We start from the raw sequence: 17,425 nt of genomic DNA, 5'->3' as shown, positions 1-17,425 counted from the left end.
GCTCTGCACTAAGCGCGGAGCCTGCTTAAGACTCTCTCTCTCCCTCCTCCCCTCTGCCCCTCTCCCCCACTTTCACATACTCTCTAAATAATCGTCTTCTTAAAGCAAAGACCTGCATCTCCAGTACTTTCTACACTTTACTTTTTAAATGTGTAAAATATTTACAGAGTGAGCAGCTGCACACTTATTAATAACCGTAATGATGACTCAGTACAGAAGATATTTACATGCATGTTTTTCTTTTTCTTTTTTTATGTTTATTTATTACTGAGAGACAGAGAGACACAGAGCATGAGCAGGGGAGGAGCAGAGAGAGGGAGACACAGAATCCGAAGCAGGCTTCAGGCTCCGAGCTCTCAGCAGAGAGCCCGACGCGGGGCTCGAACTCACAAAATGCGATCACGACCTGAGCCGAAGTCGGTCGCCTAACCGACTGAGCCAGCCAGGTGCCCTAGATGTGTATTTTTCTTATAGTGAAGTCTGACCAAATGTTCTTTGAATGGCTTTCAAGCACCAAATATTACCAGCGGTTCTCAAAGTGTGGTCCCTGCACCAATAGCATCAGCATCACCTGAAAATGTACTAGAAGTGTACATTCTAGGATCTCCCAAACCCAACGGATCAGAAGCTCTGGGGGTGGAGACCAGCAATCTATGTTTTAACAAACCTTGCAATTAAATTCCGATGCATACTTGAGTTGGTGTTCCAAAAAAATAAATAAATAACAACCACCACCACCACCACCACCAAACACACGACTTTTTAGAATAAAATTCTGAGGGAGATGTAAACATGAAAACCTAACACCAGGATGGAAAAAAATATAACATTTCTGCTAAAGAGCTTATTCAAAGTTTTTTTTTAATGAATGGTGACAGATATTAAATCACTATGACTGATTCCACTGATATGTTTAAGAGCATGAAGTTTTCACTTAAATTCTTAGTGCTGACAATATGATAGAATCAACACCTTTTAAATTTTTGAATAAAAAACTTGAAACGTCAACTTAAAAAAACGGTGTGAGGGGTGTATATAAATACCTATTTCGTGGAGTGAATACATTTAAAAACAGGACGATCACCAGCCTAGAGCAGCGGTTCCCAAACTGTGGTCCTTGGGCGGCAGTACCGGGGTCACCTGCAAGCTTATCTCAGAAATGCAAACTCTCAGGCCCCACCCCAACATGCTGTGTTCGAACGAGCTCTCCAGGTGACTGCGATCCACGTGACCGTTTGAAAGCCACTGGTCCACACCAGAACACTGGTTCCCAAAATCTGCCGTGCATCTGAATCACCTTCAGCACTGGCTGCTGGACCCTTAGACCAGAGTTGCTGATTCAGGTAAGTGTGAGAGAGGACCCCAAATGTCACACTTGTGACAGGTTTCCTAGGCGACAGCGATGCTGATGCTATTAACGCGATCACGCTGTGGGAAGCGCCAGGCTGGACGGCTGTGGAAACCACAGGTCAGTGCCCCACGGGTACCCCTCTCCTTACCCTTCAGATCCAGTCCCCCTCGACATGCTCCCACGGATCTGCCTTGTACACTCTCCCTCCGTCCTCACTCGAGTTCACGTTCTAGGAGTTAAAGATCCGTGTGGCTCTGGCTCCTCTTTTACACCCGCCACCCAGGCACAATGTGGGCCTCACGGCGGATACGCCTTCCTGGTAGGCAAGTGAACGTCTGTCGGAGAAACTCCAGGAAGCGTCAGGACGTGGTGTGGCAGGGCTCTGCTCTGCCTGGGGCTCCCGCTCAGGTACTAAGGGCACCCAGAGCCCTGTGTCCCAGGATGGCGCAGTCTGCCTGCCTTAAACATCATCACTAAGGTGGACAGACAAGGAAAAACCGGAACGCTGCATTTTTCAACCTGTTTTATCAATTCCATTCTTAACCCTAGCCTCTAAATAGACTTTTATTTTATAATGTAAGTACAAATAAAATCAAGGCTTATTCAATGATAATATTAACATTGTACCACCAAGAAACTCGACATTTTAAGGCAGTCTTAGTATGGGGGGTTAGACAGAGACTTAGGAACTTACCCTCTTTAGCCAAATATAACTCTTTAAATTTTGCTCTCTTTTGATTAAATTCTTGCTCAAGCTGCTGCTGTGCACGTAAAAATTCTGCATTAATTTTTTCCAATTCTGCTACCCGTTGCTGAAGAGAAACTGGAAAAAAAAATACTAGTTAACAAGTAATAACTTTTATTTATAAATTAAATTACAAGAATATGTATTCTAGCTACACATTTCTATAATGAAACAGTCAAACTTCTTCTGAAGATCCAGTATATTCTAGAAAATTCTAATTTTCACCTCTACTAGACTTAATACACACTACAAATGAATCATATAAAGTGCAACAGCATATATAAGGAGAATCACATAAGGCAAATTTCCCTAAAGAGAGCTTCTCAAGTTCCTTGGTATGACTGACAGAGTCAGTCTACTTCTGGAGCTATTAAATACTGGATTACTTGGGCTATTTATCCCGCAAATAAACCCACTGCCAACCTTGCGGGCTCTGGTTCCTCTTGAGCGTTCTGAGCAAAATGTCACGGGCTCTCTGATTAGGACAGTCACAGCAGCCTGAACTACTCTCCCAATTTCGGGATGATTCACTATCATTGCACTAAAATCACAATCGAAAACCCTTTCACAGAGAAAGGATACAGAACCAGACGTTATGCATGAACTCTCAATTACAGGGAGCTCCTCCGGTTTCCAGATTAATGCAGACCATGGTGCGGCAGGGGCCGGGACACATGTTCAGTTCAGGGGCTTATCTTCTGGCCGCAGCTGATTAAATAAATGCCCATCCTGAGCAAACCCAGACATTCTTCTGGTTCAAGCACCGGGTGGGCAATCCAGAAGCACAACCCCACCTCCTCCTCTGCCCCAACAGCAAGCCAGCCACAAAGCAATCACCCTAGTCCCTCCGGGGGACACCAACTGGTCCTAATGCCACCACTACCCAAACACCAAGGCCAGCAGAGGCCCCAGTTCTCCAGCACAAACCACTCCAGATAATGATGGTTTGCTCACAACGTTAACCACGATCTGAAATGATCTCTGAAGGCCCTACCTTCCCCCAACCCAGTACTCAATGTAATGGAGAGCTACTTTCATAGTACACAGAAAAAGACTGGGAAAAAATGCACCAATGATTTTAGATAAATCCTAGAGGGACTAACAGATTGGGGCTGATTAAATTTCTTCCATGTGGTTCCCAAAGTTCTCTAGGACGCCTCTGATAATAAAGAATGAACTAAAACCAGTCTCTAAAACCATGTTCCTTCCCTCCACATCTTCAGACCAGCCTCACTACAAATCTGACAGTACGGACGAAATCCAGGTCTGAAAGGGGAAGGGACTGCTACTCTGAGTTCCACTGTTTGCGATTACACGTAAGGAGTCATTCCGAGGAGCAAGTATCTAGGGTCCTTAAGTCAAAGCAAAGAATGACATCTGGTCATTAGAAGATCTGATGACCTCTGGAGAAAAAGAGGGATGGAGAATCCACTAGAGAGGGAAATAACGCAGTTATCTCGCACTTACTCTCTGAAATCAGGAAGGAAACTTGTTCTCTGTGCTATTTACTTCTCTTGGTATTTTTACTGTCCAAATCCCAGTTGTTAAATAAACAAGTTCTGCACTTAACACTGTAGTATTACTTGGAGCTACTGATGATGTGTGAGGTCAGGAAGAGCGCTGGGGAGCTGGGGAACCCAGAGAAAAGGAAAAGCAATGTCCTCTGTCCTTCCTTTTTCCTAACAACTGCTCGATCCCTCCCCTACCTTCCACCAGAACACGCACACAAGTGGCCGTAACTTTCAACATTACGTCTAGGAACTGAAGCCGGTGAGCCAATAAAAACTGAAATGCAGCATTCAACGGTGCAGCCACACCTTCGTGTGTCTCCACCACTCCCGGCCTGCCCCGGCCCCAAGTTCAGGCACAGTCCGTGCCCGTGGGCCTGGCCGCCTCTCTAACCCTCTCTCCGGCTTCGGGGCGGTTTCAAGTCCAGGGATCGTGACCCCTTGGAGGTCACACCCACTGCCTTATTAGCATTTGTTGTTTTAATTAAAATGCTTTAAATCCACCTCAAGTACTTATGTTAATAAGGCACCTGTACAACAAAGAAAAAGGCCAGAACAACTTCTTTTTCTTAAAACAAGACCACCTCTGGTTCCCTCTGTACCTGGGGAACCAGCTCGGCCTGCACAAGACAGCAGGAGGGTGCACGTGGGCACGTCCTCTTGCCCGAGCAGCCGACCACAGATTAAACGGAAATGAGCTCTCATCACACAAAAGATTACACAGTTCTCCTAACACAGTCACCAGCAAGTTTACAGTAACTAGCTAACAGCTCATGTTAAAAGGACTCAGCCCAGCATTTAGAAAGAAATTGATAAACATTAGCTGTAATTATTAAACTAGCAGTACTTATCTAACAAAGACAGAAAACAGGCAGAGTGATCAAGTGACATGTATGCAGCCACAAAAGACCAGAAGTCACTTCCAACCTCATGATCCTGACTCAGTTCCCGTGCTTAGACGCCCAGCTCATGCCTGTCCCTATGACCATGAATCTTCATGGCGTCATGAACAAAACTCAGTAGAAACGCCAGACCTCAACAATATTATGCCTTCTGTAACTTAGCGGCCAAGAGCTATTAGTGTATCGACCTTCTTTAACCACTCGACACATTCTGCACACTATTACCTTCGTTTGGGTAATAAGGAAAAGGGGGGCGCCGACTGGCTCCGTTGGTAGTGTGTGACTCCTGATCTCGGGGTTGTGAGTTCAAGCCCCACGATGAGTATAGACACTACCTACAAATAAAATCTTTAAAAAAAAAAAAGGAAAAGGGGAAAACTATCTCCTGCAATGGCTACTTTGAATGCTTGACACCCAAAGGGGAAAAGTTGTCATTATCAATTACTCAAAATGTCTGAGATAAGCAACCATACAGAAAGGAAAAAAAAAAAAAAGAATAATCTGGTAAATAAATGAAGAGAAGAGTCAGTACCTCTTAGATATATCTCCTTCCCTGATCTTGACATGAATGCAAGAACATGTAATAACCCAAAAATACTTTTAGGTCCTGAGCTGTGTCCCACACTCTTATGTTCCTCTAACACACTGTATTAAATTTGATAAGACACGACAACAAGAGAAGAAACCAGTCTAAGTCAAATAGTACAACAGAATCTTTTTGTTTAAACATGTTCAAGATCCAAAGAAACACCTATTTCAAGGGAAAAAAAGACGTAACTTCAGTAAAACAAAAGACCAAACACTTTCTGTAACTCAGAAATCTTAATTTGTGCATAAATGGGTAAAATGAAACTATTAAGTATGGTAGGAGTGTCCATCCCATGGAATAATACCAAGCCAGAAAAATTATATTAAATAAAAAGAACAAAATACAAAATTATACAACAAAACATGAGCTACGCAAAAATACACAGAAAAAAAAAACTGGAAAGAATACGCCAAATTACATTCAGAGGAGCTGCCTCTCTGAATCGAAGGGTAATTACAATTATAAATTACACTGATCACACTGATTTAAATTAAAAGGTAATGAAGTGACTCATCTTTTTTTTTAATTTTCATGATTATGACTTCATCTGACTGCTACATCCCAATCTCTCTGCTCAAAAAAAGGGCACATAATTTACTTCAGTGATCTTCAAAATGTTTTAACACAATAAATAATCATTTTTTTAAAACTACATTTCTATTTTCCCAGGACAGTTTGCTACAATAGACAAATTTCCTAAAAAGGCAAAACCTCTTGGTTTCGGTTTCAGAAGTGGCCTTCCAGCTAGCAAACTGCCTTCTCTTGCTGCTCTAAAAACTCACCATGTCCAACTTCTTTCAGGAATTACTAAAAATGACTATTCCCACACTACATCTACCCACGGAATTGTGCTTTGTTTAGGCTAATATTTCAGTTACAACCCCCCCCCCAGAGGAAACGTGGAGTGGGTGGGGCCAACTGGGAATCTAGGCTTCCCCAGGATAACTGCGCTGCGGTCAACAACCATTCCACAGTGTTGGAGCAAACGGACGTGGCCTGTGGAATCACTTCGTCCACATGACTGAATAATCGTAATTCTTCAGTACAAGAGAAAGTCGTCATTTCACTTCACACAATCCCACTTCATTCTATGTAATCTCCAAAACATCGGACTTTAGCAACTTTAAGTAAAAAACTGCATCCTTCTACCCTTGGCCATTTACTCACATAAACCAGTTCTGAAACAGAGTAACATCTGGCTAAGAAGTGTACGCGGAACACCTTAGCCCCTCCTTCTGTGAATCAGAGCGAAAAACCTTATTTTGTCTTACTTTTTTCTTTGTTGCAACTCTCAAAGCACTTGGGCATCCAAATACTTCAGATAAAAGAACACTTTTAAGACGATGTGTTTCAAATAAGAAAGCCAATTGTTTCCTACGTAAAGGTTAGTGGGCATTTGTGTAAACTACCCGAAGACATCATGAATCTGGGAAAGGTATTAACTCAAAGAACAAACTGGCACCAAACGTTCATTCATTCAGAGGGAAAATGAGATCACGAAAAAGTATTAAGGAAGAGAATCTTCAACAAGAGAGAAGTGGAATTAAAGAGAAGAAAGGATGGAAAACTTGATGTGGGGGAGGAAAGATGGGGGTAGAGGTGGGAGGAATTAAGAAGACATAAGAATACACTGTCATTTTCAGCCTCCCTAAAGAGAGTGATGAGGGGCGCCTGGGTGGCGCAGTCGGTTAAGCGTCCGACTTCAGCCAGGTCACAATCTCGCGGTCCGGGAGTTCGAGCCCCGCGTCGGGCTCTGGGCTGATGGCTCGGAGCCTGGAGCCTGTTTCCGATTCTGTGTCTCCCTCTCTCTCTGCCCCTCTCCCGTTCATGCTCTGTCTCTCTCTGTCCCAAAAATAAATAAACGTTGAAAAAAAAAATTAAAAAAAAAAATAAATAAATAAATAAAGAGAGTGATGATCGAAATTCATGAATAACCACCAGGCACCTGCAGTGTGGAATCTTCTGGGTCTCCTTAAGTTCTGGGTTACTGAGTAGGAACAATCAGAGGATCATAGTTCTGCAAGGATTTCAGAGATTACTCTAGTCCAGTATATTTCAGACTGAGCCTCAATCTATTAATGAGTTGTTGAATTTAGTGATTAGCAACCTCTTTAAAACTAATGCAATATAGGGGCGCCTGGGTGACCCAATCCATTAGGCATCTGGCTTCAGCTCAGGTCATGATCTCACGGCTTGTGAGTTTGAGCCCTACATCGGGCTCTGTGCTGACAGCTCGGAATCTGGAGACCGTTTCGGATTCTGTGTCTCCCTCTCTCTCTGCCCCTCTCCCACTCACACTCTGTCTCCCTCTCAAAAATAAACTAATAATAAAATAATTAAAATAACAAATAATAAATAAAATAATAATAATAAAATAATAAAACTAATGAAAAATAACAAAATATCAGCAACACACTCGATATGGGTATACGCTGGGGCGCCTGGGTGGCTCGGTCGGTTAAGCGTCCAACTTCGGCTCAGGTCATGGTCTCACGGTCCGTGAGTTCAAGCCCCGCGTCGGGCTCTGTGCTGACGGCTCAGAGCCTGGAGCCTGTTTCGGATTCTGTGTCTCCCTCTCTCTGCCCCTCCCCTCTTCATGCTCTCTCTGTCTCAAAAATAAATAAACGTTAAAAAAAAATTTTTTTTTAAATATATGGGTATATGTGGTTTCATGAAATCCGTATCTCAGATCCTCACACATTTATACTGGGTCGTAACAGAAAATGAGATTCCTACTACAGAGAAAGGTCAAAATAGTCTGAAAACCACCACCTCCTAACTCATCCAGGACTCCACTCCTACAATATCACAGACAGGCAGTCATATGGCTTCCACATGAACATAAAACTAGTAACTCACTTCACTGCCTCATGGGGCAGACAGTTCCACTGTGCAGAGATACTAGATTACTAAACTCCCCTCTTCCCTTGGATAACTGGTCATCTATTAGAAACATCTATTTTCAGGGGCGCCTGGGTGGCTCAGTCAGTTAAGTGTCTGACTTCGGCCTAGGTCATGATCTCACAATTTGTGGGTTCAAGCCCCACATCGGGCTCTGTGACAACAGCTCACGGCCTGGAGCCTGCTTCGGATTTTGTGTCTCCCTCCCTCTCTGCCCCTCGTCTGCTCATGCTCTGTCTCTCAAAAATAAACAAATGTTTAAAAAAAAAAAAAAAAGAACAGAAAAGAAAAGAAATACCTATTTTCAGGAGTGCCTAGGTGGCTCAATCGGGTGAGCGTCCAACTTTGGCTTAGGTAATGGTCTTGTGGTTCGTGGGTTCGAGCCCCATGTTGGGCTCTGTGCTGACGGCTCAGAGCCTGGAGTCTGCTTCCGTTTCTGTGTCTCCCTTTTCCTCTGCCCCTCCCCTGCCCATACTCTGTCTCTCAAAAAATAAAACATCAAAAAAATGTAAATATATATATGTGTGTGGGTGTGTGTGTATATATATGTATATATTTTTTCTTTTTTTTAGGAATAACCCTAAATTGGCTTCCTCAGAGATCTTACTTAGCTCTACCCTACAGAATGAGGAACATGTCTACTATTTGATATCTCACATCTGTCCTCTCCTTTCTTCGCCCGATGAAATAGCTCCTGACCCTTTAATAATTTCTAAATTCTTCATGATCTCAGTTGCTCTCCCCACATATTATAGTCAAAATTCTGCACAAAATAGGACACTCTGATCCTAACACATTACCAACATAGAGTGTAGTAGAAATACTGTTATCTAGGAACTATTCCCTTGATAGTGTACCCCAAATTTACCCTAGCTTTCTTTGACCACAACCCCATACTTCCATTCTTAGCCCATGAGATTAATGTGATTCAACACTGTCCTCAAATCCTTTTTGTCTGAACTTCAAACACGCCAAGGCCCCCTCCAACCTACACCTGGTACAGGTGAAGCCATGTGGCAGAGTTCTGTTTTTATTTTTGTTCTTTTTTTTTTTAATGTTTATTTATTTGGAGAGAGGGGGTAGACAGTGTGCATGCGTGCGTGCTGGGGAGGGGAAGAGAGAGAGGGAGATAGGGGATCCCAGGCAGGCATTCCGATGACAGCAGAGAGCCTAATGAGGGGCTCGAACTCAAGAACCTGAGCCAAAGTCGGACACTTAACTGACTAAACCACCCAAGCGCCCATTTTTGTTTTTGTTCTTAAAGTTTTAAGTTAGAACCAAAGATAGAGCCCATTAGCACATCACTTAAGTTCCGGGTGTAGGTTGATATTAGTATCAAATCACAATTCTTCATCTAATCCATGATTTTGTAACAGTGTAGCCAAACATATTATTCAAATTCAAAGATAAGGGGCACCTGGGTGGCTCAGTCAGTTGAGTGTCCTTAAGCATACAAATCTGGATTTTGGCTCAGGTCATGATCTCACAACCAATGTGAGATTGAGCATCCTCACACCCTGGGCGTGGAATCTGCTTAAGATTCTCTCCCTCTACCCTCCCCCAGTGTACATATTCTCTGTCTAAAGACAATTAAAAAATAAATAAATAATAATAATAATAAAATAAAACTCAAATATAAGCTATGTACAATTTAGGAGTCAGAAAAGAAATTGTGCCTCAACCCAAAGCCAAGCTTTCATTATGCGAACCGGGGCAAAGGTTCAACCTTTTGAAGATTTCATTAAAATAAAAACGACACCCATTTTGAAGACGGCCACATGCTCTGAGGATTAGAAATACCATCATACAAAAGCAAGTTACACATAACAAGTATCAAATGATACTTATTGTTAACTTCAGAATTTAATAGTTTCAGGTTCAAAATTCTGCTAAAAAAATAGAGATCTTCATTTGGCTCACTTGTTCTAGAGATTCTGCCTAGTGATAACTACAAAATCACTTTATTTCCTAAAATTCTCGTAAGCCACTTGTTCAATAATCTGGTTTTTTTAATGTTCCAGAAATTATATTCAAGCGAAGTTACCAATTAAGACAAGCACGTAAATGAAGCTTTGAGAAGAAGTGAAATATACAAAATAACTATGAACCAAAAAATGGGGATTTCCCTGACTGTTCGGCAGGCAAACAATGAAGCATAAACTATACTCCAGGCTCTATTCCTGCATCACTATAATAAGCCTACAAGGCTACCCTCTACCACGTACTCCCACTTGGCATAAACAACGTACAGCATGAAAAAAGTCTCAGTTGCTAAACAAGAATAACTTCAGAAATAAGCCAACTACACGGCTGAAATAAACTCTGAGCATTTACGAATACTAGTCAAGATATACAAAACCGTGCGAGCAACATCACGTGCATTTTACCAGGTAGCTTTTAAATCGCCTTCATTTCTAATGGCCTGTAGTTCAGCTGCCATTACTGTCGAACGCTGGTGTTCAACAGCTGATACACGTATGCGTGGATAAAAATGGGCTGCTAATCTATTCAGTTTGTACAAACTGGTGTTATTCTATTTCCCAAGTGTTTCAAACACCATATGATGCCAAGCCAGATGGAAAAGCATGACTGCCACTGGACTGATCAACAGGTATATCTTCTAACTTTGGATATTGAAATATCTTAGTTGCCACTTACAAGACAAAAAAGGCCACTCAAAATTTAACATCTGGCTTACTTAAGGAAATGGCCAAAGGAATTCAGTTTTCTGCCTGTAACTCTAGTGGCATTCAGAAGCACAACTATATGAGGCCACTCAGGGACGTGGATTAGGACTCCCAAAAATTCACTACCAGTGGAGTTAGATTTAATCCTTATTTTGACACTGAATTTACCAAGTGCTGGTAAGGCTGCTGGTGGGAACACATAACAGTACAATCACTTCCGAAGAGTCTGGCTGTGTCTTATAAACGCACACTTACCCTCTGCTCCACCAATCCTACAAACAAACACATATTTCCACACGAAGATTCGTGTACAAGCGCTCACAGGAGCCTTACTTATAAAAGCCAAAAGTTGGAAACAACCAGTCAGTTAAGCATCTCTTAGTTTCAGCTCAGGTCATGATCTCACAGTTCGTGAGCTCAAGCCCCGAGTTGGGCTCTGTGCTGGCAGCGTGGAGCCTGCCTGGGATTCTCTCCCCACCACCGCCCCGCCCTCTCTCTCTCAAAAATAAACAAACTTAAAAAAAAAAGCTGGGTTTAGCCTCCCCATGGTGGAAGAAGTGATGGGGCAAGTGTGGTGGCGGGAGGAGGCGCCCACCCACGCGCCCCTTGGTGGCTCCTCAGGGAACTCTGTTTGTGGTGGCGGTGGAGATACAAAATGGGGCAGATTCTCAACTTGACAGAAAACAGAGCCTCTGCATAAGACCCCAATCAGCCAACACATTAATTTTGGCCTGAGAAGACCAAGCAGAGGACCCAGTCAAGCCTGCCCAGACTTCTGACTTCTGGAATTGTGAGGGCTACTTCAACGAACAAATCAAAGCACAGCTGGTGGAGGGTCCAAAACATCACTACGAGTGGGGAGATACAGCCACCAGAGTCACAACAACAGAGAGCAGGAAACACACTCCAAAAAACACCTCCTGAAGGGCCAGGCGCTGGACAGCGTAGGACCCCTCTGTGATACAGCAGTGCTTGCAGGCAGGACACATAACAAGCTTTTAAAACACATTAAGGGACAGAAAACTAGCCAAAATGATGAAACGGAAGAGTTCTCAAAAGAAATTCCAGGAAGAAATGACAGCTAAAGAAATGATCAAAACAGATACGAACAATATATCTGATCAAGAATTTAGAATAACAGTCATAAGATTAATCGCTGAGCTTGAAAAAAGCATAGAAGACAGCACAGAATCCATTGCTACAGAGATCAAGGAACTAAACGACAGTCATGAGGAGTTAAAAAATGCTATAAATGAGGTGCAAAATAAAATGGAGGCAGCCACAGTGCAGATTGAAGAGGCAGAGGGGAGAATGGGTGAATGAGAAGATAAAATTATGGAAAAAGAGGAAGCTGAGAAAAAGATAAAAAAAATTCTGGATCACGAGGGGAGAGTTAGAGAACTAAGTGATTCAATGAAACGGAACAATATCCGTATCATAGGAGTTCCAGAAGAAGAAGAGAGAGAGAAAGGGGCAGAAGGTGTACTTGAACGAATCAGAGCTGAGAACTTCCTGATCTGGGGAAGGAAACAGACACTGAAATCCAAGAAGCACAGAGAACTCCCTTCAGACGTAACTTGAATCGATCTGCACGACATATCACAGTGTAACTGGCAAAATACAAGGATAAAGAGAGAATTCTGAAAGCATCCAGGGATAAACGGGCCTTAACATACAAAGGTAGACACATAAGGGTAGTAGCAGACATATCTACTGAAACTTGGCAGGCCAGAAAGGAATGGCAGGAAATTCTCAATGTGATGAACAGGAAAAATATGCAGCCAAGAATTCTTTACCCAACAAGTCTGTCATTCAGAATAGAAGGAGAGAGAAAGGTTTTCCCAGACAAACAAAGTCTGAAGGAATTCATCACCACTGAACCAGCCCTACAAGAGATCCTAAGGGGGACTCTGTAAGTGGAATGTTGCAAAGACCACAAAGAACCAGAGACTTCACTACAAGGATGAAACCTACAGATATCACAATGACTCTAAACCCGTATCTTTCAATAATAACACTGAATGTAAATGGACTAAACACTCCAATCAAAAAACATAGGGTACTTGAAAGGATTAAAAAAAAAAAAAAAAAGACCCATCTATTTGCTATCTACAAGAGACTCATTTTAGACCTGAGGACACCTTCAGATTGAAAGTGAGGGGATGGAGGGTCACCTGGGTGGGTCAGTCGGTTAAGCGTCCGACTACAGCTCAGGTCATGATCTCACAGTTTGTGAGTTCGAGCCCTGCATCAGGCTCTGCGCTGACAGCTGCTTGGAGCCTGAAGCCTGCTTCTGTGTCTCTCTCTGACCCTCCTCCTCTCCTTCCCTCCCTCTCTGAAAAATAAGTAAACATTAAAAAAAAAATTGAAAGTGAGGGGATAGAGAAACATGCTACTGGAAGTCAGAAGAAAGCTGGAGTAGCCATACTTACATCAGAAAACTAGATTTTAAACTGAAGTCTGTAACAAGAGATGAAGAAGGGCATTATATCATAATTACAGGGTCTATCCATCAGGAAGAGCTAACAACAATTATAAATGTTTATGCATCCAATTTGCCATGAGCCAAATATACAAAACAATCACAAACATAAGTAACCTTATTGATAAGAATACAGTAACAGCAGGTGACTTTAATGTTCCACTTACAACAATGGACAGATCACCTAGGCAGAAAATCAATAAAGAAACAATGGCCCTGAATGATACACTTGACCAGATGGACTTGACAGATATATTCAGAACTTTTCTTCCAAAGCAGAATACACATTCTTCTCGAATACATGTGGAACATTCTCCAAGACAGATCACATACTGGGTCACAAAACAGCCCTCAATAACTATAAAAGAACTGAGATCACACCATGCACATTTTCAGATCACAATGCTATGAAACTTGAAATCAACCGCAGGAAAAAGTTTGGAAAACCTCCAAATGCATAGAAGTTAAAGAACATCCTACTAAAGAATGAATGGGTCGGGGCGCCTGGGTGGCGCAGTCGGTTAAGCGTCCGACTTTAGCCAGGTCACGATCTCGCGGTCCGTGAGTTCGAGCCCCGCGTCAGGCTCTGGGCTGATGGCTCGGAGCCTGGAGCCTGTTTCCGATTCTGTGTCTCCCTCTCTCTCTGCCCCTCCCCCGTTCATGCTCTGTCTCTCTCTGTCCCAAAAATAAATAAACGTTGAAAAAAAAAATTAAAAAAAAAAAAAAAAAGAATGAATGGGTCAACCAGGTAATTAAAGAAGAAGTTAAAAAATATATGGAAGCAAATGAAAATGAAAACATGACAGTCCAAACTATTCGGGATGCAGCAAAGGCAGTCCTAACAGGAAAATACATTGCAATCCAGGCCTATCTCAAGAAATAAGAAAAATCCCAAATACAAAATCTAACAGCACACCTAAAGGAACTAGAAGCAGAACAGCAAAGAAACCCCAAGGCCAGCAGCAGAAGATAAATAATAAAGATTAGAGCAGAAATACACAATACAGAATAAAAAACAAAAACAGAAACAAAAACAAAAACCAGTAGAACAGATTGATGAAACTAAGAGCTGGTTTTTTGAAAAAATAAACAAAATTGATTAACCCCTAGCCAGACTTCTCAAAAAGAAGACCCAAATAGATAAAAACATGAATGAAATTGGACTTATCACAACCAACCCCTCAGAAATACAATTATCAGAAAATATGATAAAAAGTATATGCCAACAAACTAGACAATCTGAAAGAAATGGACAAATTCCTACACACCCACACACTACCAAAACTCAAACGGGAAGAAACAGAAAATTTGAACAGACCCATAAGCAGTTAAAAATTGAATCAGTTATCAAAAATCTCCCAAGAAATAAGAGTCCCGAGCCAGACGGCTTCCCAGGGGAATTCTACCAGACATTTAAAGCAGAGTTAATACCTATCCTTCTCAAGCTGTTCCAAAAAACAAAAATGGAAGAAAAGCTTCTGTACTCATTCTATGAAGCCAGCATTACCTTGATTCCAAACCGGACAGAGACCCCATAAAAAAGGAAAATTACAGGCCAATATCCCTGAGGAACATGGATGCAAAAATTCTCAACAAGATACTAGCAAACTGAATTCATCAGCATATAAAAAGAATTATTCACCACGATCAAGTGGGATTCATTACTGGGCTGCAGGGCTGGTTCAATATTCGCAAATCAATCAACGTGATACATCACATTAATAGAAGAAAGGATAAGAACCATACTTTCCTGTCAATAGATGCAGAAAAAGCATTTGACAAAATACAGCATCCTTTCTTAATAAAAACCCTCAGAAAGTCAGGATAGAAGGAACATACCTTAACATCATAAAAGCCGTATATGAAAAGCCCACAGCTAATAACATCCTCAATGGGGAAAACCTGAGAGCTCCCCCCTCCCCCCCCCCCCCCGCCCAGAGATCAGGAACACGACAGGGATGTCCACTCTCACCACTGTTAACATAGTTTTGGAAGTCCTAGCATCAGCAGTCAGACAACAAAATGAAATAAAAGGCATGAAAATTGGCAAAGAAGAAGTCAAACTTTCACTTTTCGCAGACGACATGCTACTCTACATGGAAAACCTGAAAGATTCCATCAAAAAGCTGCTAGGAAAAAAAAAAAAAAAGCTGCTAGAACCGATACATGAATTCAGCAAAGTCACAGGATACAAAATTAATGTACAGAAATCGGTTGCATTTCTATATACCAATAATGAAGCAACAGAAAGAGAAATCAAGAAACTGATCCCATTTACAATTGCACCAGGAACCAGAAGATACCCAGGAATAAACCTAACCAAAGATGTAAAAGATCTGTATGCTGAAAACTACAGAAAACTTATGAAGGAAACTGAAAAAGACAAAGAAATGGAAAAACATTCCATACTTATGGATTGGAAGAATAAATATTGTTAAAGCATCAATATTACCTGGCACAAAAACAGACTTTCAGATCAATGGAACAGAATAGAGAACCCAGAAATGGACCCACAAACGTATGGCCAACTAATCTTTGACAAAGCAGGAAAGAATATCCAATGGAATAAAAACAATCTCTTCAGCAAGTGGTGCTGGGAAAACTGGACAGTGACATGTAGAAAAGAATGAACCTGGACCACTTTCTTACACCAGACACAAAAATAAACTCAAAATGGATGAAGGACCTAAATGTAAGACAGAAAGCCATCAAAATCCTCGAGGACAAGGCAGGCAAAAACCTCTTTGGTCTTGGCGGCAGCAACTTCTTACTCAACATGTCTCCGGAGGCAAGGGAAACAAAAGCAAAAATGAACTACCGGGAGCTCATCAAAATAAAAAGCTTCTGCACAGCAAAGGAAACAATCAGCAAAACTAAAAGGCAACTGACAGAATGAGAGAAGATATTTGCAAACGACATATTAGATAAAGGGTTAGTATCCAAAATCTATAAAGAACTTATCAAACTCAACACCCCAAAACAAATAATCCAGTGAAGAAATGGGCAAAAGACAGGAATAGACACTTCTCCAAAGAAGACATCCAGATGGCCAACCGACACAGGAAAAAATGCTCAACATCACTCATCATCCAGGAAATGCAAATCAAAACCACAATGAGATACCACCTGACACCTGTCAAAATGGCTCACATTAACAACTCAGGCAACAACGGATGTTGGCGAGGATGCAGAGAAAGAGGATCTCTTTTGCGCTGCTGGTGGGAATGCAAACTGGTGCAGCTCCTCTGGAAAACAGTATGGAGGTTCCTCAAAAACTTAAAAATAGAACTACCCTACGACCCAGCAACTACACTACTAGGCGTTTATCCAAGGGATACAGGTGTGCTGCTTCAAAGGGGCACATGCACCCCAATGTTTACAGCAGCCCTATCAACAATAGCCAAAGTATGGAAAGAGCCCAAATGTCTATCGACGAATGAATGGATAAAGAAGATGGGGTATGTATGTATGTATGTGTATATATATATATATATATACATACATATATATATATATACACACACACATATATATATACACATATATATACAATGGAGTATTACTTGGCAATCAAAAAGAAGGAAATCTTGCCACTTGCAACTACGTGGCTAGAACTAGAGGGTATTATGCTAAGCGAAATTAGTCAGAGAAAGACAAATACTATATGACTTCACTCATGAGGAGTTTAAGGCATAGAACAGGTGAACATAAGGGAAGGAAAGCAAAAATAATATAAAAACAGGGAGGGGTACAAAACATAAGAGACTCTTAAATACGGAGAACAAACAGAGGGTTACTGGAGGGATTGTGGGAGGGGGGATGGGCTAAATGGGGAAGGGACACTAAGGAATCTTCTCCTGAAATCATTGTTGCACTACATGCTAACTAATTTGGATGTAAGTTAAAAGAATAAAATCTAAAAAAAAAAAAAAATGTCAATACTACCAAAGTAATCTACACATTCAATGCAATCCCAATCAAAATTGCACTGGCATTCTTCTCAAAGCTAGAACAAACAATCCTAAAATTTGCATGGAACCACAAAAGAGCCTGAATAGCCAAACTAATGTTGAAAAAGAAAACCAAAGGGGGAGGCATTACAATCCCAGACTTTAGTCTCTACTACAAAGCTGTAATCATCAAGACAGTATGGTATTGGCACAAAAACAGACACACAGACCAATGGAATAGAACAGAGAACCCAGAATCGGACCCACAAATGTATGGCCAACTAATTTTTGACAAAGCAGAAGAGTATCC

At 41.6% G+C, this 17,425-nt stretch overlaps 1 protein-coding gene across 6 annotated transcripts in view; it reads right to left on the bottom strand.

Annotated features, from left to right (window-relative positions):
- RABEP1 (rabaptin, RAB GTPase binding effector protein 1) overlaps positions 1–17,425 on the bottom strand; it is a 103,352-nt gene that overhangs the window by 59,511 nt on the left and 26,416 nt on the right. For 5 of the 6 annotated variants that reach the window (XR_006964127.1, XM_047089817.1, XM_047089815.1 and 2 more), the window contains exon 2: positions 2,046–2,174. The exons of the other annotated variant lie outside the window; for it this stretch is intronic. Coding sequence is in view for 4 of the 5 variants with exons in the window: in XM_047089817.1 (XP_046945773.1) it covers positions 2,046–2,174 (129 nt within the window). In the remaining variant the exon portion in view is untranslated. The remainder of the gene's footprint in view (positions 1–2,045; positions 2,175–17,425) is intronic. 6 annotated transcript variants of the gene reach the window in all.

This window comes from Lynx rufus, unplaced genomic scaffold, assembly GCF_022079265.1.
Source record: "Lynx rufus isolate CCGP_SWC_20201006 ecotype Redwood Valley unplaced genomic scaffold, mLynRuf1.p SCAF_28, whole genome shotgun sequence".
Lineage (NCBI taxonomy): Eukaryota > Metazoa > Chordata > Mammalia > Carnivora > Felidae > Lynx > Lynx rufus.
This window is presented reverse-complemented; position numbering and strand designations above follow the sequence as displayed.